Source organism: Prinia subflava, chromosome 8, assembly GCF_021018805.1.
Source record: "Prinia subflava isolate CZ2003 ecotype Zambia chromosome 8, Cam_Psub_1.2, whole genome shotgun sequence".
Classification (NCBI taxonomy): domain Eukaryota; kingdom Metazoa; phylum Chordata; class Aves; order Passeriformes; family Cisticolidae; genus Prinia; species Prinia subflava.
In genome coordinates, this window is record NC_086254.1 from 17,125,799 (window position 1) to 17,152,860 (window position 27,062).

The window sequence follows — 27,062 nt, forward strand, 5'->3', positions numbered from 1 at the left end:
ATTCTGTGAGTCCAAGTCAGCTGCAGCCAGTGAATGGCACGAAGGCATTGTGTACTGCTCAGGGCCTTTGTGCAGGAATAAATGTCACCACAGTCACCAACCCTTAAAAAACCCCCATGTGGCTATTCTGCAGCACCCACTACATTGGGTCCTTCTCCTCCTCCTTCACTGCCTCAGCATGGGAGCATCCAAATCTGCCTTTGCTCCAGGGAAAAGCTGGCTGTGAGGGTTATCACCTCTGCCACCTCTGTTCCTGCTCACTAAAAAGTCTTCAGATAAAACAGATGATATCTGCCTGATAGTATGTTACCAAATAGCACTCGAACCCTGATGAGCAGTGGAGATGTAGAAGGAGGAGCAGGTGGTGCTTTCTTGAGTTTTTAGATTTGTGACTCAACTGAAAATAGAGCAGAGGAATCCTCATACAGAAATATAGAAGATTTAATATAAAAATCTATAATCTATAAGTCAGTCCTCTGAAAGTGGAAAGGGGTGGGGGGACAAATCACTAATAAAAGTTCACAATACATTTTCTTGTAATTGTTTAAGGGAGGGCATCTGTGACAATTACTATGTGGTCTTTACAGGAAACTGCACGTTCTTGAATCTTGAGATCCTCTTGTAGCAGAAAAAAAAGAGATGCTGATCTCATTCTTTTCACATTCCATTATGAGTAATTGTCAACTCTTTTTTTTTGCCTTTAATTATTTTGAATGAGTACATCCAAAGATACGTCACTATAATTCCAGTATACTACCAAGCCTCCCCTAGTCAGCAGAAAACCACTAATGTTCCACATCTTCTAATAACGGATCATCAGGTTGTCATCTCTTAAGTAATTTTGTTCCAATTAACCATCTGCCTCCCAGGGAGCATCTAGAGACTACAACCTGCAGCTGTCCTGGATTTGATTTTGACATACCAGGGAAAGGAAAATACTACAGAAGTTCTAGTTAAACCTGATGGGAGGAAATGTAGAGTCCACTGAAAACAACATTTTCACACATATTAATATAAGATACCACAGCCATGGGCTCCCTATTGTTGTAAGATAGACTGTGAGATAAGCTGGAGAGGTTAAGTGCAGAAACAAGCAAATCCTGTGCAATGATCCTAGTGAAAACTTTAGTAAATATTGCCAAACTCAGGTACCATCCAGAGCACTCACTGCTCAAAGTCAGATCATTCTACATGAAATTTCAGAGCATTGTGTTTCACTCTGCTGAAAATGTTTTTGTCCTCACCCAGTGACTTGAGAAGAGTCAGTTAAACTCCTCTGAGATGGGACCTCACTGTCAGAACACACCGTAATTCTGAAACAGCCCAGAGTGGGACCAGGTCCAGCCACTACAGGGCCCTCGAAGGTGACACGGTGCCCTGTGCTCACTGAGCACCATCCCAGCACCACTCCAGCATCACAGCAGCACCTGTGAAACAGCCCAGCACCACCCAAGCACCACACCAGCACACTGTGCATACCCAGCTCCACACCAGCACCCTGTGAAATGGCCCAGCACCACCACCCCAGCACCCTGCACACAATCAGCATTGCACCAGCACCCTGCATTCAACCACCACCCAGCAAACCAGCAGACAGGGCACTTTCAAATCTCTTTTTTTTAACCCTAAAGTGGAAGGCTGGACTAGAAACCCCCTGGCTTTACTGGAAGTTTATTTAATATTCAGTTTTGTAGCTAATCACATCTGGGAGAGCCGAAGATTTAGTGCTGGACAAGGCTCACTTCATGCAAGGATGAGGCATTTCAGGCTGTGCGAGCCCTTGGTTACTCACAGCCATGTACAAACTACCTGAAAACATTGACTGGCTCTAAACTTTGGTCTTTCCTCCACAAGAATGCCAAAATAAGTTTGTCCACTCTTCAAATTATATGATTGTGTGGTTCTGTGGTTTTCTGTCATAGCAGCTCTGTGGTTTCTTAAGCTATTTTGTGCACCTCTAACACAGAGTAGCCGTTAGGCTTTGCTTAAATTGAATTTTTGAAGCCAGAACCCCAAGCTCTAGCAATTTATTTTGCTATATTTAGATAAAACAACTACAACAAAGTCATCTAGCCATCACTAGCCATCACATCTACTAGCAAAAAATGCAACCCAACCTCCAAGTAATTTAACAAGGAGAAAGCCATCCCCATTGCTAGCATCAGAAACCTACTTGGTGGCATCTACAAACCTTAAAATTCCTTGGTGTCCTCAAAGCAGCTGCTCTCAGTTGGCTCTGTCCCAGTTCCTGCCTGCCCAAGACATGTCCTATGTGCTGTGAGTGAAGCAGAGCTTTGAACTCTGGTACTGCAGCAGCTCCTCTACCACGGCCCAGGCTCTGCCATGTATATACTTCCCACTTCATTTGGAGAAGTAATTGGTTTACAAGCCCAACACTGGTAGCCTAAAGTAACCTAATCAATTCACAGGCCCTGGAGGTCATTAGTTCAATGTGCTGATTCCCAGAGACTCCTTAAAGCTCTGTATAATTTGATCCCAAACAATTCATTCCCTATCACTTCACCTGAGACTGGGAGCAACCCCTGCCACAAACTACCACCTTCCACTTGCAGCACACAAATGATGTACCAATTTATCCTAAACTTGTTAGGCAGAAAATATATTTGATTTACTCTCTTGAGGTCTGATTTTTCAGCCACAATTATTTGATCTTATAATATCCTCCAAAATGTCAACATACTAAAAATCTTGGAGAGAAACCTCCCTTGGCAACCTGCTGCTCACTTTAGCTAGGTGAACAGGAACAGCCAGTGAATACCTGGGAAAAGAATGAGTCCAAGTGAGTAAATGGAACAGCCCAATAGTGAGTGTGTTTTGGTGACAGCCAGCCAAAGGTTGTCTCTAGTAATCTCCCACTCCTGGTGTAAATTGCCAGGACACCTAGTATTGCTGCATAGTTTGCTTGGAAAGGATGTGGTGTTGGATTTGGGACTGGTCTGCTCAGCCCAAATCTGTCTGGGACAAGGAAGAAAGGGAAGGACAGGAGGAAAAACAGTGCAGAGGGCACCAGCCAACAGGAAAAAGATTTCAGTGCAGAGAATAGAGTTGTTGTTCAAAGCAAGATTCACAAACTTAACATCAGAACTTGTGAAATTGCGGACAAAAAAAAAAAGTAAAGAAAGAGTGCTGAAATCTCAGAGCTCCAAAAAGTAACTTTCATTTATTATATTAAACAATAACATTTCTCTTATTATATTAAACAATAAGCACATGAGATGGGTTAAAATTAAAATACCTTACAATTTGTTATAACATTTGAAAGATAAATATAACCATAGTAATGTACATATTTGGAGATATTAGTCAGATTTAGGTCAACATTGCAGTTTCCACTTTGTGTTTCCACCTTTTTCAGGTCAGACTGAAGAAAGATATATTAAAAGGGACACCAGAAGAGCACTCTGTACTTGCAACAGCAGAAGAAACCACAGTCACTAGGAGTTTTCCTTTGAAACTCAAAGGTAGAGGCAGACGTTGGAAAAATGAAAATTCCATTTTATGACAAATTACCCTTTATTTATAAAACCTTCAAGTAAAAAGAGCAGTATATCAACTGATCAAACAGATGTGTCAATGAATTATAGCTAACATATTTACTCTAAAAATACATCCATCATACTCCAAGCAAAATTCCTTTCTATGAAAAGATGGTTGTGAAGTCTACATAGATACAATATGTAACCAAATATATAACCAAGAACTTGGCTGTTCCACTAGTATAGGAAGATAATTGAATTAGATCACTAGCAGCAGAGATCAATTCACTTCAACAGAGTTCCAGCTCTAAATGCGGATTAAGCAGAAATTAAATTCCTGAGAGGGAGGAATAAAATGCAGAAGAAAGGAGAAATCAAACTCTTACACAAGGGAAAGCAATAAGTCTACTTGGACCAAAACTCCTTGGGCCATGGTTCTACAGAACAAATATTCTTCTCAATGGAGAAACACTAAAGAAGAAATAGTAACCCCAAAAGGATTATAAGAAGAATTCAAGAAAAGTGAATTATCTTTGAGCATAAGATGACAAAATAATTTCTACAATAGTGTCAACAGATTTGACAGATGGGAATTAAAAATAAAAAGACTTAGATAGACACAGCTTGGAATTTCCTACACTTTGAGAGCACAGTACATGGAACAAGATACAGGAAGGACTGATGACCCTCACAGGGCAGAGGTTCCATGAAGAAAAGGTTGCCTATATAAAAACATTTCATACAGCATTATTGTGGAAGTATGACTTTTATGAGCATCTGTTTTTATTGCAGGGTGCCTGGGAGGTTTACAGCAAGACAATTTGAAGGTAACTCAGGGAAACTACTCAAGGCAAATGTGATCACAGTTCTGTGACGGATACCGTGGTAATTCAATATCTGCATCCTATGAACACTGTCTGCACATGCAGGTCCAATGTGAATAATTGTCTGTCCTGTTTAACTGTTGTGCCTCAGTGCTCTGTGGAATCCAGGGCTTTCCACAAGTCATTCCAGTAGTATATATTTTGTATAAAAACATGTGTGCCACCATAAAATCCTGCTAAACTCTTGGTATTTGCTCAAGGTACCACAGAGTCTAATAATTTATTTAAGTATAAAGAAGAATCATTCCCACTCTTTCCTCTAAGCCAAATATGCAATGCATGTTCGTTCCTCCTGAAGAAAAAGCTTAGGTGGAAATGGAGGAAAAACAGAACTAGAATCCAGATGGCAATTACGTGCAATGAATCTAACTGGAATGAAGCAAGAAAAACGTTTTCCACCTTTGCCTGTGATTGTTTGGGGTGTATGTATGGGAAGAGCTCCTTAAAAATAATTTTTTGAAAAGGATAAAAAAGGAAAGAGGGAAGTGAAACTATGAGCAAACACAGGAAAAAACTCATTGCCTCAGCCCAGAGAAGAAAAATGACAAGCAAGATCAGCAGTTGTGCCTACATTCCAAACAGGTACTTTAAAAACTACAAAGAATGTGAAATTACATCCAGTGCAGATGATTACTACTTTCTGCAAGGGTTCTCTTACACCTGGCACAGCTAATGAACACAGTTTTTCATATCAATGAAAGAAATCTTGATAAAAATTGATTAGAAATTATTTCTCATCTTTAACCAGGATTTTGAAATTCTCAGAGCCATGAGCTAATCTGAATTTCCATAAAGATTCCAATTCTGTATCCATCTGTGGTTACAGAATTCATACATACACACAAGCTTTAATATATAGAATATATATGCATATTCTACATATTCACTGTATATACACATTTTATGTACAGCACAAGGAACTATGTACTGGACATAGCATGTGGACATGTGGAGTATATACACACACTAAGATTACATTATACAATACTATATATATATATATACACATAGACACAAATAATATGGATCTCGCTGTACATTGTATATGCACTGGGGGTATTCACATTTTCCTTATCTTACATTGTACATATTTTCCATGCCCAAATAGCAACAAGTCTGTTTGTGCTTTAAATTTCATTGGTCTGGAGGAAGAAGATCAATGTCTTGCAATAAAGTTTTGCCTCAAAGAGCAAGTGCAGATATTGTACAAACACTGAGTTACAGATAGGGAAAGAATGTGGGAAATCTTCCTTTTTACATGGAAAATTATATTAAATACAAAGTGAGAAATCACAGCTAGGTTTTCTTCTACTGCAGCAACAACATTTTGAATCAAGAATGTTTCAGTGAATTTAAGGTTCCTAAATCTAATACTGTGCATAGACAATATGTTTTGTTCTGTCCTTGCTCATCTGCTGATTTGCAGTTACTGTCCAAGCAAATGTGAGGAAGAGACAATAAGGAAATACAAAAACGAGCCTTAACACTATACAGAATGATGGATTAATTAACATGTCTGCCTCCTTGCTGGACATCTTGAAAACATCATCTCATTGGCCTAGAAGCATTATAAATTCAGTATTTTGGGGCCCTGACAAAGCAGCAGAAGGTCTTGTTATGGTACAGAACTTCAAAAATGCATCAAGCTTTTTAGTCATCCACCTGTCCCACTGAAGTGACATCATCCAGTCCAGAACTGGTATTACTTTCTAAATTTTATTGTAGCAGAAGAGACACCACAAGGACTCAGGTCCAAGTGAACAGGAGGATCTTACACATGGACAGTTTGTTTAACTTCACTCAGAATCCTGCAGCCATTTGCTTTTGATGCTCTTTCACAGCAAAAGCTTTGTCATGTTACCTAAAGATGGACACAAATTAGCTCTCAGAGACTTCAAGTTCTATAAACCAACAGAAGAGAGAATGTTTTGACATTTTAGTTTGTTTGATCATGTAATCAAGCATATATTAGAGAAAAATTATTGCAATGGGAAGGGATTTCAAATCAAGTTCTGCAAAATTAGACATAGCTTCTATTGCATCCCAAAGGGCTCATTAAAAGACAGTATTAAAGATCATTATATGGTTGGTTTTGTTATTAGAAATAAATCTTCTCTCCTTCTGAGGAGAATAAAAGGTTCACATTATTTGTAATACCATTAGCACAGGAGACACACAGCAAAAGGGGAGTTGTGACTCCTAAAAATAAGATCCTAAACACAGATAGATGCGTGTGTCTGCACACCTACCCACCCACCTACCTACCTCTCCACAAAAGCCTGAGACTATAAATTATACGTCTTGGCTTCATTTCAGAGCTGAAAACTACCAAGATGCTTAAAACGATCCTCTGTGTAAGGAAAGTATCCAGGATAAGGCAATCCCAACAGAACAGGGAACGACTGTTTTCATTCACTGAGCAGGCACTATCATTGTAGTATGAAAATAAGGAAGCAAGGACATAAAAAATAGAAATGCATTAAAGATGATGAAGGAATAACATTTAAAAAAAAGAGAAAATGTTGTAAGATAAGGGCCACATCAGTAAAACCACTGAATGTAAAGCTTTTGTATTCCCAGAGAACAAAGGGCAGGAAAGAAGTCTGAGGACATTTAAAAATGCTTGCTAGATCCCTACTCTACAAGACTGAAAATTCCAAGGCAAACACAACTGAAGTTTCAGAATTCCTGTAATTAGAAAAGGCATTTATAGTAAGCAAATTAAATTCACAGCCTTATTTTTTCTATGACATGTCAAACACATTCTGTGTTCTCTTTTCCAGGTGGAAGCATTCCATGCTATAAAACCTGTTCCTATCTGGTCCGAGTACCGCAAACTATATTTTAGAGCCAACCCAGTGCTGCCAGAATTGATGTGTGAATGTGTATTTGGCAACTAAAATCAGACTCAACTTGGCTTCATTTCAGCTACATCTGCTTGATCTGTAACCCCAAAGAGGTGGAATTGAAGAAGCAGAGGTACAGACTGTCCCAGAGAGTCACTTGGGTAACACAACCTAGTATGTGTCCTGGGAGCTGGAGTAAATGAGGGTACAATGAGTTGTAGGGGTGAGCACTCCTAAAACATGGCAACTTTTCCACCACTTGATTTCTTGATGTCACATTAAAGCAGCACCCAATTCTGTATCACCATCTTGCAATCCTGTTTGCTTACAATAAAGCAAAATTTGACTTCATAATTTAACTGCTAAATTATTTATCCCATTTACTACAGCTGAATTAACTCCCTCTTTTAGTCACACACATTTATTAAAACTCAATGCAAACAAATGTTTAAATTAGAAGAACTACTAATTTCTAGAGTCTTCAAATTTGTACTGTTTTTACAGAGCTCAGTGTTTGTATCCATCACATATAAATTGTCAGATTCTTTCGTAAAAGCTGCAACTTCTGGATAAAAAGGAACCGTCTAATAATGAATTTATGCTTTCACACAGATGATGCAGAATAAGTACTAATTAGCCTACCATGAATTATTAAATAAATATAACAAGTGAAAGCTAATTCTATAAATATTCTCTTTTTATGACATTTTGTTTGAAATCCATACTACAGCCTCAAAGACCCAGTGGAATTCAGTTTATAAAAAAACAGATTCACAAGCTGCAGTTTACTCTATGCAATAGTTGTGTTTCAGATAAAGAAACTTTCAGTACCTTTGGATTAGACACTGAATTTCTTACAATAAATTTTATCTAGAACATATAATACAGCTTATACAGTATTTCCTGCAGATTATGCACTTGAGAATACAGGTCACACAGAGCCTGGTCAGACACAACCAGCCAGTCCTGTTTAGATCTGAAGGTGACTAAAATTATTTTCACAATATAAACCAAGGATTTCGTATTTTTATAAAAGCCTTGTTCCAAGGTTTCTCTTAAAAAGGGTGAAGCCCAAGACCCTCTTTAAGAGTTTGGCATGTCAGCCTTACTGAGTGCAATGGCCAACTCAAGGTCTTCTTGTTCTTGTCTCCGCAACCGAGCCAGTCTTTCCTGCTCTGCTTTTTCACTCTCTCGCTTCGCCCAGGCCAGCTGCTGTTCCTCATTTCCAAACTAAAAAATGAAAATGGAAAATGAATTATTAAAATTATCAATCAGCATGAAGAAATTATACAAAAATAACAAAGAATCAGACTTATTAAATATAAAGCTCAAGTACACCAGGCTGTCTTAGAGCAGTTTTAGACTGACATACAAATTCACTCACTGGTTTTCTCACTTCATCCTTTATTTCCTTAATTTCTTCCTCCTTCACTTCCTTACTTGATTTATTTCCTTAATTCCTCCTTCCTTTACTTCCTTACTTAGTTTATTTCCTTAGTTTCTTCTTCCTGACACCTGGAAATTAACCCCCACAGGATGCAAGTCCCTGCATCTGTGGCTCAGCTGGGTACGATAACAGCCAAAAAACCCCTCCACAAGCACAAAAAAGGGGAAATGAATGTTGTGGAATCACAGCAACTACAACCATTTTTAAGAATAAATAGTGGTAAAAGCTGGTAAATAGTTGGTAAAGCTAATAGTTTACTCTTGTGCAATTGCACAAAAGAGAGTCTTACTGCGGTAGTTCCTGCGAAGGGTGAGGGGGTTGGTAAGTGATTTTGGAGACTGCTGACATGTGGGAAGTTTCATCACCAAATCAAAAGTTATCGAAAGTGCTTCTGTTGCTGTTCATAAAATACAGACAGTTTCACCAGTAAGAAATAATGTGAGAGAATCCAATTTACTTCAGCAGAGAACACTAAGAAAATATCATACTTTATAACATTCAGGTCCTAAACCTGTTTGAGCTTCCCAAAACACAAGTCCAGTGCAGCAAAATTTGTCCAAAATTATATTCTAGTATTTACCATTAAAGGATGCGAAAGTTTGAACTTTTTGAACAAAATCTGAAACCATTTAATTGAAATCATAGCAATTTCAAATTCAAATATAATCTGTTCTCAGTTAATTTTAGCATTTGCTGAGGAGGATGGGAACAGCCGCATGCAAATGTTTGCATTAAAGCCCAGTTCTAAAATCTGCTTTGTGCTGTTTTGGTTTTGGTTTGGTTTTTTGGGGTTTTTTTGGATTTTTTTTGTGTGTGTGTATGCAGGAAAACATATTATTTGAGGGTATTTTTGAGGAGAAAAATTTCAGCTAGATGTATACTGCAGAAATTCCTTGTGGCCCAGGACATGGTGACTCTGAGCTCAGCCTGCTGTGCCATGGCACAAACTGACACAGCTACACCCGCCCAGTCCAACCTGAAGTATTGAACTGAGTGTTAAAATGCAAGCTTCAGTGCTAAACCCTGCCTAGCTGCAAAAACACTATGTGATGGCCCCACCCCAGTTTCCTCCTCCACTCTGCAGTGTATCTGTCATTTTTATTTTTTATGTATTTTGAAGTAAACCCGCTTATTTGAATTTCTTTCAACCTAAGCGCAATTCTCATTTACTCATAATTTAATCATGCTTCTGGATGCCCATCATTCCTCATTTTATTTCTCCCAGTATGACTTTTGAGATGATTTGAGAAAATCATAATTTGATTGAGATGAGATTAAAAAAATACTTTTCTTCATCCAGTATCTCTGCTTTCACTGCTATAAAAATTTGGATGAGAATCTTTGCATTTGGTGTTACTGAAATACAACAGAAGTGTCACACCTTTTGATATTTTACTTTTAAAATGGAGAGACCCTACTACGATTCCTCATTTAAATAATGTCACCTGACAGGTAAGATTGAAAAGCTCACTAAGATTTTAAATAGATTATTTTTTTCAAGGTAATGACAGATAAAAATGGAAGCAAGAATTCTCTCCTTAGTCCACGGATTTAGGCAGATCCAACAGCTGGGATGGAGAATGAACAGTTAGTATTTTCAGAAATACAAGATGCTTTGGTCAAACTATCTGGGATATTTTTTTCATGTTGAGAAACCAGTTTTACTTCTATAACTTCCATTCTAGGATAAGACTTCCAAAGTTTCTGAGAGTCCCAATTATAACTTATTTATGGGACACAAGTTATATTTTTGTGGTTAAAAGAGCTGAGTGGAAAAAAAAAAGGAAAAACAGGCAAGTGATTCATTGGAAACAAATCTGGATGTGCCCTGTAACAAGTGGTTGGCACAAAGTACAATTTTCACGAGATAACTCTCACCACTGAGTAGTGAAATAACTACAGAACAGTTCATTAATGCCACAGATTCTTGCACAGATTGTCTATAAAAAGATAATTGACAGATAATTTAATACAATACCGATTTTTTGCGTATGTCCAGGTTTCAACAAGTCTATAAATGTCACACGTGTAATTGGATTAAACCCCTCCTTTTTCTTTTCTTTTCTTTTTCAGAAGTACAGTCAGACCCAAGGCACAGATGAGGAAACCAGCAGACTGCAGCAAGACTAATCAAATCACAAAAAGTTTCACTAACTTGTGAGTACTGAATTGCTAGCTTGTACTGAGACAAAAAGCTTAGTCCTAAGTGTTCCGTTTCTTGGAAATTTAAACACTTTCTGTTGGCAAAAAAGTGGTTTTTATTGTTGTTGTGTAAACTGCAGCTGGAATCCAGAAATACCTGAAATCTGAGCTCGCAAAGGACTGTTTTGTTCCAATGAATCATATATAATGACAGCATCAAAGTTAAGAATGCAATGAAAATATACAGAAACTCTGTGTGCATGAATTTGCCAGTGCGTCAAAAAAGCACCAGATTTTCCTACTAAAATATAATCAAAGTTCTCATGCTCTTTCTTAAAACAGTAAGGGTTTCAATTAAAAATCAGGTTGTTTGATGATTCAGTTCTCAGATTCCATGGATTCAAAGTAGATGTCAAAAACATTCTGTAAGCAAAACTGATTTTCATTCCCACTATGAACAAAGTTTCCCAACCATGGGGCAAAGAGAAGCACAATATTCTCAATGATTTCAAGGTAACTGGAACACTTAAAACATCGTACAGAAGGATTAGGAATTGTCAAGTGTAGTAGCATAATTATGTTATAGAAAAGTAAAAAACCCAATGATCTGAAGAGAAAAGGGATCAAATCTGTCTTTTCAGCCAAATTCAGTCAACACTCCTTTTTTTTCCCTACAGGAAGATAAATTAATTCAGAAAACTTTAAAGTTTAAATTTTAAAAATGTATTTCATTTGATGAAATGCCATTTAACAGGAATTATTTAGTGGCTACTGCTCATAATCTCGTTTTTCCTACTTGTTCCCTATCTTCTAAAGTTAATCTGAACTGAGAACCTGATGGCACAGCAAATTTGACCCTAGAGCACCCACTAGGATTTGGACCAGAGATTTTGGTTAATCATTTGATACAATCACTCAGAGTAAACAAAGTTTTAACTTAAGAAATACAGTCTGGAAAGTAAGATGACAATAACTGGGTAACAGTCATTCCATTCTATCATTTGTCTTTCATTCCAGGAAGAAATTAGATGTTGTTGAAGAAACTTCAGATAAAGCAGGTTTTGTGTCTTATTTTATTAAGAATGTCACCAGTTCGTATACAATCAGAATTTGACTCTTCAAATCCAACTAGCTGTGGTCAAACATACAACAAATCTTGAACTTGGACGTTTCAAAAGTGATAAATTAAAGCCCTGAGGCCACCTAAAGTCTGCACAGATGACCTCAGCTAACAATATCAAATAGAAAAGTGATACACATTTAATATTAAATAATAACTAGGGAAAAAACCCCCAAAACATTAAAAAGAAACAACCTCAAAGATTCAGCTTAAATATCTTCCCTTGTTGAACAATGACCTGTGTCCAGCAGAGTTAAGGAACAGAGTAAGTTTGCAATTTTACTGCGCAGCAACGTGAGAGAACAAAAACATGCAAAAGGAGGAAGAAGCCTGAGGCTGTGGATGGAACAGATTCTATCCACTTATGGAAGCAATAAGAACCACACAACCATTGCATTTACAATGGTTCCCAATTCCAGCTCTAAAACCAAAGCCAGGCTTCGGAAAACCCGATATTTTTAATTGAATGGGGACCTGGCTTTGTTTTCAGACCTTCTGGGACTGTCTTTTGGAGTGCACTGTGGACCTTTCAATCTTGTTTCTGCAAAACCATTTCATTTTCTCTTTTGTCTTTTCTACATCATCAGTAAAAGGAACAAAATTCAACAGCTAGATTTTCAATCTCTGTCTCATCTGTGTCTCTCTATGACCACATTCCATCATATACAGTAAATGTTTCAATAGGATTGTCAGAACTTTCTCCACAAACAGTTACAAATACTTATATGAAACTTTCCCTTTAAGGACCTGCTTCTCAGGATATGGTGAAATTGCTGTAGAAATGTTTTTATCAAGTGTTTTTGAGTCTTTACATCATTGGCTCCCAAAAATCTGTTTACAAAATAGCCTCCATGCAACAAAAACAATACACAGATTCTGCTACAAAGAATTTGAGAGTAAAGGCACACTGTACTAAAATGCACGTAAACCCTTGAAAATTTAGTATGAAACTTCTTTTTTTATTGAAATAACCTTTTTATTACAGAAATATTAATACAAAAACAATGAGGACAGCATGAAGTACTGAGAGACAGAAGGCAAGGAACAGTAGGTTTGCAGGTAAGACAAAAACCCAACAGAGATTGCTGCAAGCAGAGCAGAAAGTGGTTTGCTCAGAGACAAGGAACTTAACTTACAGAGCTGAAGTCTGCAAACCCCAAGGAAGAGTCTTTAGAAGTTTTACTTGAAGAGGAGGGAGCAAATGGATCTTTTCCACTAAATGGGTCCCCAAACCCCTTTTTACTTTGAAACAGGTCACTGCTGTCAGCCCCAAATGGCTGGAATGGATCATGGGGCTTGGGAAAATCTGCAGACCCAAGGTGGCTTACGGGAGTACTTTTACCTGGAAAGTTTAGGACAAAAAAAGAAAAAAAAAGAAAAGGAGAAAAAGAGAAGTTACTTACCATGGACAAGGCAAAGCCCTGTAATAGGAAACTGCTATACACTTTAGCATCATCCATCCTTCCTGGGGTGAGTGAAAATTTAACCAAATATAATGGTATTCATTTCTCAGTGCAAATAATCTAAACCGGTTGTTTTATTTAAGTGGATTTATTATCTTATACATACCAAAATATAAATACCATCAAGATTTTAAATTATGAAACCCATTATAAAGACAATTGGTCAGAAAAAATTGACAAGTATGAGTTTGATTTTCCAGGATTTGAGATATTTCAAATTAAGTTTGGTATTATATAGAAGGCAAAATAAAAAACCATGTATCGTTAAAGGTAAGTCATGTAACTTAGCTGTCACTTTACAGAATGCTCGCATTCTGCTTTTTTTCCCTGGAACTGGTTTATCCTTCTACCATCACACACACAAAGAAAAGGAGGCTGATTAAGAAACCACCTCTCTCTGGGGTATTTGCTCCACAACCCACCTTTTGTAGGTAACTGTTTCTTCTTATATTCCACTCCAACAACAAATGAAATCATGGGAGCTGTGATTGTGTGTGCTCATAAATAATATGTGTATATTTCATCTGCTGTAATTAAAGCCTCAGTGGCTGATTTTTTAATTCCCCTTGACAAAATACTATTTTGTGAGGTCAAACAATTAAACAGATAAATCTATTTCTCCCCCTCCTGCCCCATCTTCAAAAAAAAAAAAAGATTGCTCCTGACCAACTATTTGTCCAGCTTCCAGGGAAAATATTCTTTGGGTGAACATTCGTGATTGCAATGTGTACTTGATAAAGGAAAATCTAAAAACATTATAAAATAAACATATACTTACAACTTCCTGCATAACAACCTGAATTCCATACAGTATTTGTAGTAATAAAGCTGTTTTGAAATGTCCAATTCTTTGAACAATAATTTAACAGGAATGTTATCATTTATTCCCATTATGATATATGTACTAGGAAAGCACAGAGAAATGGAATCAACCCCCAAATTTCAGAGTGTACTTGGCACATCTAAGTCATAGCCTGGGAGCTTTTCAGAAAGTACTTTGGTACATGCTCATGAACTTCATAAGCAATGCTCAGATCTGCAGAAATACTTTTATCAAAGGGAAATAAAGATCAACAAACTTGCACTAACTAAATGATCTATCCAGCAACTTCCAGTAAATCCCAGCTCAGCCTCTCCTATCTCAGGGCTAGCCAAAAGGCCATCCTCTCTTGTACTCAGCTGGCCTCTGTTCCCCAAAGTCAGAGGCACATGTGGCCAGTGAGCTGAAGGAATTGGTGTACAGGGAACTCAGTGAATCAGGTTTACATGGAGCTGAGGAAATCACGCAGACTCTCCTTAGTGCAGTGTCAATGTCAGACTCAGATGGAATATAGGCACCACTGGCAGACATTGAGCTGCATAGAAAGTGGGAAGCAAAGAAGTCTCCAGACAAACAAGCAGACAGAGAGAGACATGGAAAACTAGGCATTGTGCAGTAGGAGATAGAACCGGATTTGTTTAGTCCTGACAGTGTTCAAGGGGAACCTGATCATAGTCCTGCAAGTCTTCCATGAGGAAAAATGGAGGAGTGAATGGATTTAGACTGAACCAGAAGAGAGTCACATCACACAATCCACAACATGGTTAAAACTTAAAGATACTCCAGACTGCCCAGGGAACTTATCACATTCACAGAATCAGAGAACATCTGAGTTGGAAGGGACCCACAGGGATCATCCAGTCCAACCCCTGGCCTTGCCCAGCCACCACCACAATCCCACTCTGTGCCTGAGAGCATTGTCCAAATGCTCCTTGATCTCTGGCAGCCTTCTGGCCATGACCATTGCTCTTGGGAGCCATTCTATCAACACATCCACGAGGTTTGAGAAAGTTTGCAGAAATAACACTGGTTCAGCTGCCTTGAAGCTGGAAGATAAAGGAGATCTATTAAAGCTCACCCCACCACTATTTTCCATGGTTCAGTACATGCTCCATCCCGGATAACATATGGATATACAGATCCCCCATGGCAGCAACCACCTGTGCAATTCCTAAAGAGAGGCAGATCAGGCCAGTGGTTTGTCCTTCATAGAAGGAAGTGACATAATATAGAGGAAATTGCTTTCCTCACAAGCAGACCCTCCCTGACTCCAACCCACCTTTCCACAGGCCAGATTTTTCCCTCTGGAATGGAGTGTTGCACTTCCATCCTGCTCATCCCCATGGCCTCCAGATCTCACCACTGCTACAGCCATCCCATGCCAGGGGACATAGAAACCAGCAAGGGATGAGCAACTCAGCATTTCATATGTAATGCCCCACATAAAAGAGCAACTTATTTTAACTTGTTTCAAATTAGAGTAATAGAATTCCAGAATGGTTTGGGTTGGAAGGTACCTTAAAGCTCATCCCGTTCTAACCCCCTGCCGTTGGCAGGGACACCTTCCACTAGATTGGGTTGCTCCAAGCTCAATGCAAACTGGCCTTGGAGAATTATGAAGAGAATTAAAGTATCTGCATTTCCATCTTCTGGTCAAGGCAAAAAAGGACCCTCTGTGCTATTTCTCCTTCCTCTATTGCCAGCTACCAGCAAGAAACTCCCCCTCATACTTCACCTTGTACTGCCCAAAATCAATTTGGACTGATGGAGGCAAAACTGACCCATTTTAAGCTGCCCCTTTTCTTACGTTAAATCTTCTGCTAGCGAAACCACCTTGTGGAATTGGTGACTGTTAACACAAATGCCGGGTTTGCAACGTATTTGTTCAGCAAGCCTGGTTCTTCTGGGTGGCCTGTTTAAGTTTTTGCACAAAGCACCGGGTGGTTTTGAACCTGCACAGAACATCAGGGTTTCTCGTGCTTCATCTTCACAAAAGATCACAAAGAATCACTTTGTTGTAGAGGAAATGCCAACACGTAATGGGAGTTACTGCTAATGATATTGAAAGCTTTCATTTTACATATGGAGTGGCACTTTTCTCAGATTTTTAGATGTTAAAGAATAGAATAGGGTGGTAATTTTTCTATTTTGAAAAAAGTGAGAGGGAAACCCTTATGCAATCAGGTTTATCTTTTGCAGAGCAACTTTAAGGGCACCTACTCTGAACACATCAACCCCAGCATGCACAAGAATCCTCAATGAGCCCTACAATCACAGAACCTCCCGAGCTGGAAGAGATCCATGAAGACCATCAAGTCAAACTCCAAGTCCAAATCTCTCTTCTAGTATCCTTTGTATGTTGCTTACAGTTTGCTTTATCTTGCCATACTCTGCAAACATGTTTTTGAGGCCTGGCAGAAGTTTGTTTGGTTCAGTTAGATGTTCAAATTTACTCATTTATTAGACAAAAATTAGTAATAACAACACCAGCATTATCTTTCTGATGCCTTTGCTGACTTATGGCAAGTGTAGTCTCCCATCCTAGTGAGTGTACACTTAACTACACAAAGATTTTTGAAGTCCCATGTTTAGTGTGTCAAATGGGATTTCTACAACACAAAGCAAATGTACCCAAGCCACAGTAAAAGGTTACCAGCTGTACTGTTGGACATCAGTAAAATTGCAATACTGCAAAATATAGTTGTAACTGAGATTGCATTAATCTTCCATTTGCTGGAAAATGTTGTATTTTTTCATGACTCTGCTTATCATTCTGGGGTATGGCAGGCAAACAGTTGTAACCCTTATTTGATTTTTCTGCTAATAGTTTCAGGGGAAAGAAGTTTAGAAAAAAGCAAAACAAGGTCCTATTCTGAAACCACAGCAGTTTCAGCAGTTACCCAAGTGGTGCACCCAAACCACACAGAGGACTCACTTCAGCAAAAAGAGATGATGAACAAAATGGTTTACCACAGCAAGTGCTGTTACTTAGAGTGAACTCCACCCATACAAAGGGTTTTATCTAATTTCATACCCCACAGCAAACTTGAGTTTGGAGGGCTGAGATCTGTATTTCAAAGCAAATATAACCTCACTGGTAGGATGCAAACACAAAATTTATCTTACTGAATTACAAGATATTGACAACAAAGTGAAATATTTAGAGCTGTCTCAATAGTCTATGATGTTCCAATGCTGGGCCTGACTTTCTGCTTAAGAAGAGGATCTTGCTGAATTATGAGAAGCAGCATTTTTCCTGCCTTTGAAGCCTGGATGGATTATGCTCATGGGCAAACAGGACAGAGTGGAAATGACACAACCTTACGCTTTCACTAAAAAAGGGCTCCTTTCCAAGAGACTTTCTAAACTAAAAAATATCCTTGAAGAAGTCAGAGTTGTGCTGCAGAAGATAATGAGTGATAGGTGAGTTAAGTCCATACCTGTGATTATACCTCAACATATAATCCCAGGATTTACACCTCTCCTGTTTTTCAAATGGCAGCAGAAGCCTCAGGTGCCTCCCAACACGTCTTTCTCTCGGCAGTTTACCAAATTACATCTCATTCCCAACTTACTCAGCATGTTTGCCACCATCCTGTTAAGATTATCTAGCTCTTCCTGCTATGCAGAGTAAAATCTTCACAAAGGCAACTTTACAAACTCACAGAAAAATAATTACTAGCTTCAAACTTCCCCTGAAGGTTAGTTACATTAAACTAAATTTTCTACAGAATACTTGGAGGTCTTTGTCTTCAACAGGGACTACTTCTGCGGTGTATTTCAAACTCAACTATTTGATGATAATGTTCTTTGCAAAAAATCACAACATGTTTTTCGTAACACAAGGGAAAAGTTTTCCCATGCAAAACCCCCTCAGAACTGTTTTTGCTTAACATTTGCAAAGCCTGCACCTTAAGTTCACTGAAAACTTTTGCTTAAGAGAAATATTCTGACAATCTACCAACTTCTTGAAAGGTGAGAAATCGTTACACGTTCAGCCCAACAATCTGCTCTGAAACAGCTTTTGGACAATCTCTTTCAACCATCAGTACTGAAATATCTTTGAGAGGCCAGCATAAACAAGAGAATCAAAGCGTGAATGGAATTTTTAGCTTGTGGCCAGGCAGGTGCTCCACCCATGAGTCATTTATCCTACACAACAAGGGATGCCTGTGTTCTAATGCAACTGTCAAGTCTTCTAGATGGCATGAAAAATAAAAAAACTTTTCCTGTCAGTCGCAACTTTGAAGCTGACTTGCTCACTCTTGGCTGCAGATGAGGAGAAAAATAAAGGTGAACAGGCACCATGGTACTTGTGAATAAACTCTTGGTGCTGAAAAAGTTCTAAGGAAACAGGTGTGTGGCATCATGCAGAAATAAACATCCCAACACTCCTGTGGTCTCACAATGAGTAAAGAACAGAACTCTATATACCCTGCTCTAGACCAAATGATTGATCCCCACAACTTCAATAAATCTACATAATTTAGAGTTAAATCTAAATTAAATTAAGTGAATTATATGACAAAATTTTTTTCTGATTAACACAATCCTTTGTTTTGTTCCTAACTCCTGATTACATCCATTATACCTAACATGGCTTCTTTCTTTTAAAATTTAGCTGACTCAATACACAGAGGAAATTTTTACATGGGGACTCTGTACATGGTGCAAGTAAAAAAAAAAGTCCACAAAAACATGATGTGTTTAAACACTAAGTATTCACATGACATCATTTTCTTTCAAGAACTGAACCCAGTAAATGCACAAGACAAAGCATTCAGACTTTGGCCTGAATTTATAGGGAAGATACTGAACAAATTGTGAAGTCTTAGTTTTGATCTAGTTGAGACACTGAAGACACATCTTAGGCAAACAAACTACTAAAATCCATTTATATGTCCAACTCAAAAAGTAGCAAAGATCTAAGCTTTCTTTACCTCACTGGAAAGTGTCAATACGAGGCCAATGTGCACTGTCAGTGCTCCTGGGCTGCCTTAAAGATGAAAAATAAGTGTAAAATGGCAAAAACAGTCAAACCATAAAATGCCTTAAATTTAGAGAAGTGACACATACAAAAAAGAACTATATTTATCATTGACATGAAGGAGGAGGAAGCATCAAACACAAAGGAAGGGAACAGCAGAAGCTGCACAAACATCGCCTGCACTGCCCTGAGCTGGGCCAGCTGCTGGTTACACACAGAAGGAGCAAGAGGCTTCTGAAATGGTCCCAGGGGTACAAAAGACATCCTCAAAGTGTGAATCTAAAACTTACAGTTGGACAATCCTGGTCCAGGGAAACCTGGGAATATGTCTGCATACACGCAGTTATCTGGGTATGTACTCACTTAAGCTTTGAGGTCAAAGTGCCATCAGAACAGGCTCTTTCGGGATCCCTCCCTAACTGTGAGTACTTGAGTGGGCAAATCTATCCACAATTTCTCTTGCAAGCTCCCTGCACCACAGGAACTGAACAGAAAGATGTTCTGCTGGTAATTGTTTTTGCACTTCTAGCTTCTCTGGGCCTGACAACAACCTTCTGCAACCACACTTCTAAGAAAAGACAAAGGATGGCCACCCCGAACTAGGGAATTAGTGTTTCTGTAGATGATGGATTACAACATTCAGCAGAGCTATAAGTTTTCAGATTCGTTCAATAAACACAATATTAAGATTCTGAACACCTGTTAAGATCTTAAACCCCTGATCCCTTTTCATTTTTTTTAAGCTACTAACAGGTTCAGATATTGTTTATGAGCCAACTGGCAAGATGAAAAAACAGGACTTGATCAGTCAGATTTTGCTTCAATCAGCCTTTTCTGTCTTTTTGGTAGGACAGCAAAATAGATCTAGCAGTCTTGTAATTAGTGATTTGGTGAAGCACTGAACCCTAACACCTCGATTGATTAAATTTATTATCAGTAACATTATTACTATTATTTTCTAATACTTTCTAGTCACTCAAACACTGTGCAAACCTTTGTGTTTGCACTGAGGTCTGGAGCTCCACAGAACCAGACCTCTCTAAGGAATCAGGGTCATGCTTCCTAACCCAGGGCAGGCTACTCTCCTCTATATTTTTCCAGTGTTTTAACCTTTCAAAACCATAACAAGTAATAAAAACACTGTGAGAACAAAACTGAAGCCCTTAACTCAAAAAGGTTAGCACAGAGGTGTTAACCACTAACTTCTGAAATGCCAATATTCAGTTGCCATCATAGACCAGAGCTACAAAAAATAAATGGATGACAAAACAAAGCTGAAGATTTTTGACAAACTCCCCATGTGCAGTCTGGAATAGTAATTTACCAATGGAATTTATTTTAATACCTGTATTTCAAATAGCAGCTAAGTAACCCCACTAATTTATTTCTTATATAGGATGAATTCAATGTGTTATTCCTTTAAATTTACTCAGTGGTTGTGGACTCCTCATCCCCGGAATTGTTCAAGGCCAGTTTGGACTGGGCTTGGAAAAACCTAGTCTAGTGGAAGGTGTTCCTGCCCAGGCAAGAGCATTAGAACTGGATGATCTTTAATGTCCCTTTCAACATATATGACTCTGAGATTCTATGATTCTATGCATTCCAAGTTACAATGTATTTTTTGCAATTTACATATTGGCACCCCAAAGAAAAACTGGATTTTTAAAGTGCATTAGCACTTAAGAACTTAACTATTAATACAATATTCACTACCTCTATTATTCACTAATATACAATAGCATCATATAAATTATAACATTTACACAAGCTAAAAAAAGGTAGTGTTAAAATAATTGCATATATTAAATAACCATTGCAAGAAAGAAACACACTGAAATTGAAAAGTGTATTTTTGTCCTGCGTTTCTCATTCTTTCAAAGTTAAAAAGGTGAAAATCACTATAAGCAAGCAACAAAAATTTAGAAAAGGTTAAAAGTTTCACACTGCTCTGTGGTGAAGCTTCTCCCACTAATATCACAGAACCCCAGAATGGTTTGAGTGGGAAGGATCTTGAAGCTCATCCAGTGCTACCCCTGCCATGAGCAGGGACACCTTCCACTATTCCAGGGTGTTCCAAGCCCCATCCAACCTGGTCTTGAATATTGCCAGGGACAGGGCAGCCACAGCTTCTCTGGGCAATCTGTGTCAGTGCCTCACTACCCTCACAGAGAAGAATTTCTTCCCAACATCCCACCTCACCCTATTCTCTGTCAGTGTGATGCCATTTCCCCTTGTCCTGTCACTCCAAGCTCTTGTAAAACTCTCTTTCCATCTTTCTTCTGGGCTCCCTTCAGGTACTGGAGTGCCACAGTCAGGTCATCCCAAAGATTTTCTTCTGCAGGCTGAACAATTCTTTCAGCTCATTCTCACAGCAGAGCAGCTCCATTCCTCTGATCATCTTGGTGTTTTGTCTAGACTTGCTCCAACAGGTTCATGTCCCTCCTGTGCCGGGTACCCAAGAGATGGGTACATTTTTATCCTTGAGCTTGAGGACTCATTGTAAAATCTCTTCTTCCTGAGAGTCTCGACCGCTATGTCTTGGATGATTCTGAGTGATTTAAGCATCTTCCACTGCTCCTCAGTAAACTCTGCCAGCCCATTATGCTCAAGTTTCTTTCTAAATACTTAACTTGGAATCTGGAAATTTCACCAGGGATAGGCTTCCCTTGTCTGTAATCCCTCATAACTGAGCACGTTTCTGCAGCAAGGTGAGAGTGCTGCCAACACAAGTCACGGAAACACCGAGGGCACCACTTTGGAGGCTTCAGGGTGACTTTTGCATGAGAAGCCATTTTGAACCTACTGCCAGTTCTAGGGTTCTCCACGCATTCTGAAATTTGAGTACTTCATCCATCACTCCTGAAAGCAGGATTAAGGCAGAATCACATTCATCCAAGAACTTGCTGATGGCAAAAAATGTTGTCTCTCAGCTTTTCCAGCAACCATGTGCACCTGGACCACCACTAGTTGAGCACGGCCAGTAATGTTTGTTTGGAGGATGCCAACTAGTACATGGTGGCACTGACTATATCTTGTCATTTTAATACCATACAGGAATTCTGAGTGGTGAATATGGAGTATGGGTCACTGAATGCACCAGTAGCCTTAAATGCGCTAAACTATCTCTCTGACACTTGGGTGTGTGACTTAGCTCTCCCATCCCTAAGGAGGCCTACAGGAATATTCAGTGGTAAAACCAAAGACAATGCAAGGCATCACTGGGAACTGATTGTATCCTACAACCTGGTGTGCCTTGTCCCCTTGGAAGGCAGGTCACATACTCCTGTTGTGGTGCTAACTTGATCGGAAAGGAACTCTCATGTCTGAAAGGGTACACAAAAGGCAGATGCAGCACCACACAGCTCAGTGCCTGTGTTTTCTCCTCACATCCTTAATGTACAGCATCAGTAAGGCAGGGCAGAACCTGCTGTAATAGGAAGGGTCAAGTGTTGCTCATCCTCCCTGGATATAGAGTGGCTTCCTTCAGGAACTTGAGGGCCTGACAAGGAGTCCAGAGCATAGAGAGTAATGTGTCAGATGCTTGTCAGTAGTGGTTAATCTCACTGGTTAACAGCACTGCTATAACCGCAATGTGGAATGCATAGGGCTGCACTGAAAGGAAGTGGTAAGGGTGGGGCATAAGCACTAGGTCCCACGATCAAAGCACTAGAGCATTTTACTTATAACCCAATCACTGACACCCACACAGCAACTTCCTGTACTTTAAAAAAAAAAAAAAAAGAAAAAGAAAAAAAAAATCTGTTTCTCTCGTTTTGTAATCAACAACTTTTACCTAGAAACTAGTTAGCGGCAAACTCTGACTGATTTCAATCTGCAGCTCACAGCAGAAAACATAATTTTTAATCTGTGAGAACCTACAAGAGCCATTTTAACTGACAGGTTTCAGTCTACCAGTTCTTTCAGATTTTTTATCCGTAATTACACAGAAGTCCCATAAATCCTGAGAACGTGCAGAAGAAATATAAAGCATCCATAAGTTTGGTAGTGTTGAACACCACAGGCAGTCCTCTGCCAGAAAATAAAATGTAGTTATAAATCTACAAAACTCAGCAATGTTTTAAGGGAGTTTAAGAAAATAATGTGCAGTGGAATGTAGATCCTTGTCACAGGGCACCTTTGTTTAAGAATGTTGAGATACTTTACTATTATTTGCTTTCTGTTTATCACAGCTTGTTACACAAAGCACTGGCATTTCTTCAGTACTTTTTGAGCATTATTCAAGATATAACATCAATAAATTAACAAAATGTTCCACTACTCTCCAAAGAATCCTGCAAGTTCTCCAGTAGCACCTGGTGAATATCAAATTACTCCAGCCAAGTCCTAGGGGAGCCCTATGAAACCTCGGACCATTAGGAACTTCATGGAGATCAACACCTTCCTGAAGAACATGCACACTTTCTTGGTGATTTTCATTGGAACAGTCTTGTCAGAAGAGCTAATGAACTTTTTCTTGGCTGATCTTCCTCAACCTAATAAGAATCTTAAAGCATGTATGGGACAGAGATAGTGATTTTCCAAATCTTTTCATGAAACAGTAAGATGGAGCTTTGAGGTACATTGTTATCTAGGTTTGCTGCTTCTGGAACACCTTCTCCTTGCTATTTTCTACTGGGATTCACTGAGTTGTTAACCTTTCTCCAATTCTCTTTAAAGATTCTGCACTTAACCTCTAAACAGTTATACTGAAAAAATACTCAGTAAAGTATTTTACCGTAAAAACAAACATGAGATTTCTCTTGGACAAAGCAAGGATCAGATTAGGACTTTGAAACATCTAAAAGATCTTGACAGACTGGTCAACAATAGAGTAAGAAAAAAGGAAAATTATTTATGATGAAGAGAACAAGCATAAGGTTGATATTCTACCCAAGATACAACTCCAATTAAATAATCTCATGATTGTCATACCCTCTTTTAATCTTAGTATTCAAGAGGGGAAAGATATGGATCTGAAGGGTATCCAATCCATGCGACACAGTAAGGGTTTGCCTAACCCTGATAGTACCAACCAGAGAGAGCTGTGAACTGAACTATCTGCTAATACACTCATATCACAGTTGCTCCTCAATGTTCCAGTGAAAAAACCCAAACATCAACTAAAAATAAACAAACCAACCAAAACAACCAACCCATTTTCTCTTTACAAGCAGCCAGCAAACACATCAGGATGTGTAGGACCAGACCTGATGACCCACTGAAATCCTACTGCTGACAACACTGGCAGAGAAGTTTCTCTATATGGTGTGTGAAGACTGTGTCCAGAGCCTGGATATGAGAGCAACTCCTGTGAACAACAACCTCCTTTTAGAGGTTTTTCCAGGTATATCTGAAGGCCTTTTGCTCTGACCATCATTATACAATAAACAGAGGTCATGTCCAAAAGGCTCTGTTTCAGGACCAGTGCTCTACAATGTCCTCATGAAGGACTTGGATGGGGGACTGGAAGGCAGACTAAGTTTGGTGATGACACGCACTTGGGAGGAGCTGTTGACTCCCTTGAAGGCAGAGATGTGCTGCAGAGAGATCTCGACAAAGGAAAGGGCTGGGCAATCCTCAATTTAACATGACAAGTGCCAGATCCTGCCCCTGTGCCAGTTCAGCCCTGGATGCATGAACGGACTGAGGAATGAGAGGCTGTGAACCAGCTCTGCAGAAAGGGTCCTGGGGGTCCTTGGTTGGTGGCAAGTTGGATTTGAGTCACCAGTGTGCCCTGGCAGCCTGAAGTTGTCACCATGTCCTGGAGAGCACCAGGCCCAGCATCCCCAGCTGGGCAAGGGAAGGGATTCTCCTGCTCTGCTCTCATGGTCACACCTTGAATGCTGGGGGCACCTTGGGCATCACAAGATCAGAAGAATCTAAAGCTGATGGAGAGTGTCCAAAGGACAGACACAGGGATGGGGAAGGATCTTGAGAAGAAGGTTTGAGGATTGGGTATAGGCACTGGGCTCGTTCAGCTGGAGCAGAGCAGACTGAGGGGAGGTTCCTCGGGAGCTGCAGCTCCTCCTGAGGGGAGCTGGAGGGGCAAAGGCTGAGCTCTGCTCTGGGACAGGGACAGGACCCCAGGTACAGCTGGAGCTATGTCAGGCGTTGGGACCAATCTCAGGAAAAGGTTCACCCCTAAGGGTGAGGGGGCACTGACCAGGCTCTTCAAGGCAGAGGTCACAGCCTAAAGGCTGTTACAGCTCAAGAAGAGTTTGGACAATGGTTTCAGCCAGAGGGTGAGATTGTTGGGCTGTTTCATGCAGGGCCAGCAGTTTGACTCTATGTACCTTATGGGTCCCCTCCAACTCAGCACATGACATGATTTTAAGTGTTTCCCTGATCCTGTGCTCAGTTCCAAGTGTTTCTGCTGCCTTTGTTTTCATGAAGGAATGCGATTTGATGCCGAACTCCCCATTCATGGGGACAAAACAGAGACTCATGGGAAAGGTGAGAACTGTGGCACACTTTGGTCCAGGACATTGTGCAATCCTTAAGTGCATTATCAGACAATGTTTACATGTCACATGCAAAAGCTTCGCATACAGAAAAGCGCCAAATCATGGATAATCGGGAAAAATCCCTGGTGGATCCTGCTTAGTTTTCACTATCAACTGCCTGGGAAATCAGACAGTTTCCAATACTCTGCGAAAGTATTTCTATTTTCTACTTGACTCCAGAGGTTTGAGGACAAGTGGAGTTTTCTTTTAGAGCTTTTTGCACCTGCCTACAAAATGCAACCAAACCACAAAAGTGTTTTTCAATATTAAAACCCTTCCCCCCCGCCAACAGAGAGAACAGTTTTACTAAAAAGAGCATGGAACAGAAAGGCAAATTACACGTTTGTCTGGTAATAACTAGCATTTATTCATCCTTCAGCAAGATCTTTCACTTACTTGTTTTTTAATTAAACCAATAAGAAAGGTAAGAAACAACGGAAGTTTCTTGTCTGTTGTTTGTTTGCTGAGCCCATTCTAACACACATTTTATGCCTTTATCTCTTGCTACAATCGCACTATATTACTATATAATTTCTCATGCTTTAAGTAACCACTGAAGATTGTCTTAGCTGTGGAAGGAAGGGAGGAGTAGAACTGCATAAGCACACGAGGCTCATTTGCTTTAAAAAACCCCTGTTGTTTCCTCCTTAGTCTATTTTATCATAACAACATTTGCTTTTGGTAGAGGAGCGGAACCTCATAAATATTGTATCTCCCTAGAAGGGAGGAAGAGACACACTTAAACCATTTTTGACCAACTGATTAAAGGGTGAGTGCACATGTCTAAATTAAAAACTTATTAACAAAGCTGCTTATTCACTAAATTCCTCAATACGTACAAAAAAGAGAATGAGGACACAGAAATCAAAAACCCCTCATGTCAGTGAGTCAGTACTCACCTTTGCTGCTACTATTACACTGCATTTGCTAAGAGTAATCATGTTTCTAACAAGGAGCAGAAATAAAGCACATGTAAGAGATTACATGGGTATATTTAGTATTTATTTGAATAATCCAACTTTATATAGGCCCCATTAACACTCAAATATTCTATGTTGACATTTTTTTGAAGGATGGCCATTTGTATTCTTTCCTTGAAAACCAAATAAAGAAAAATAACATCATTCACAGTGTCAAATAAGATTCCCTTCATCTTTTCTATTTCTCCTTTTATTCATGTCTGTCCTAGTGACTGAAACTTGTCCACATGACATATTATGTAGGGTTTTTTTAATTACTGAAAGCTCTTTAGTACCTCAGTAGTGGAAAATACACAAAGCAAGCATGGAATAAACTGCTTCAGGGCTTTTCCACAATCCTAGAGCATTTCCTGACAAGTTTGCATCAATATTC

At 39.2% G+C, this 27,062-nt stretch overlaps 1 protein-coding gene across 4 annotated transcripts in view; it reads right to left on the reverse strand.

Moving 5' to 3' along the window:
• Positions 1-3,162: 3,162 nt before the first annotated feature.
• EPS15L1 (epidermal growth factor receptor pathway substrate 15 like 1) overlaps positions 3,163-27,062 on the reverse strand; it is a 46,671-nt gene continuing 22,771 nt past the window's right edge. For 2 of the 4 annotated variants that reach the window (XM_063403615.1, XM_063403614.1), the window contains 2 exons: positions 13,073-13,278; positions 3,163-8,457 (listed from right to left, as the gene is read on the reverse strand). In XM_063403615.1, coding sequence (XP_063259685.1) covers positions 8,311-8,457; positions 13,073-13,278 — 353 coding nt within the window. In that variant the 3' untranslated portion in view covers positions 3,163-8,310. Of the gene's footprint in view, positions 8,458-13,072; positions 13,279-26,052; positions 26,803-27,062 lie in introns of those variants that run through there. The other 2 variants (XM_063403617.1, XM_063403616.1) reach the window with 2 other exon arrangements.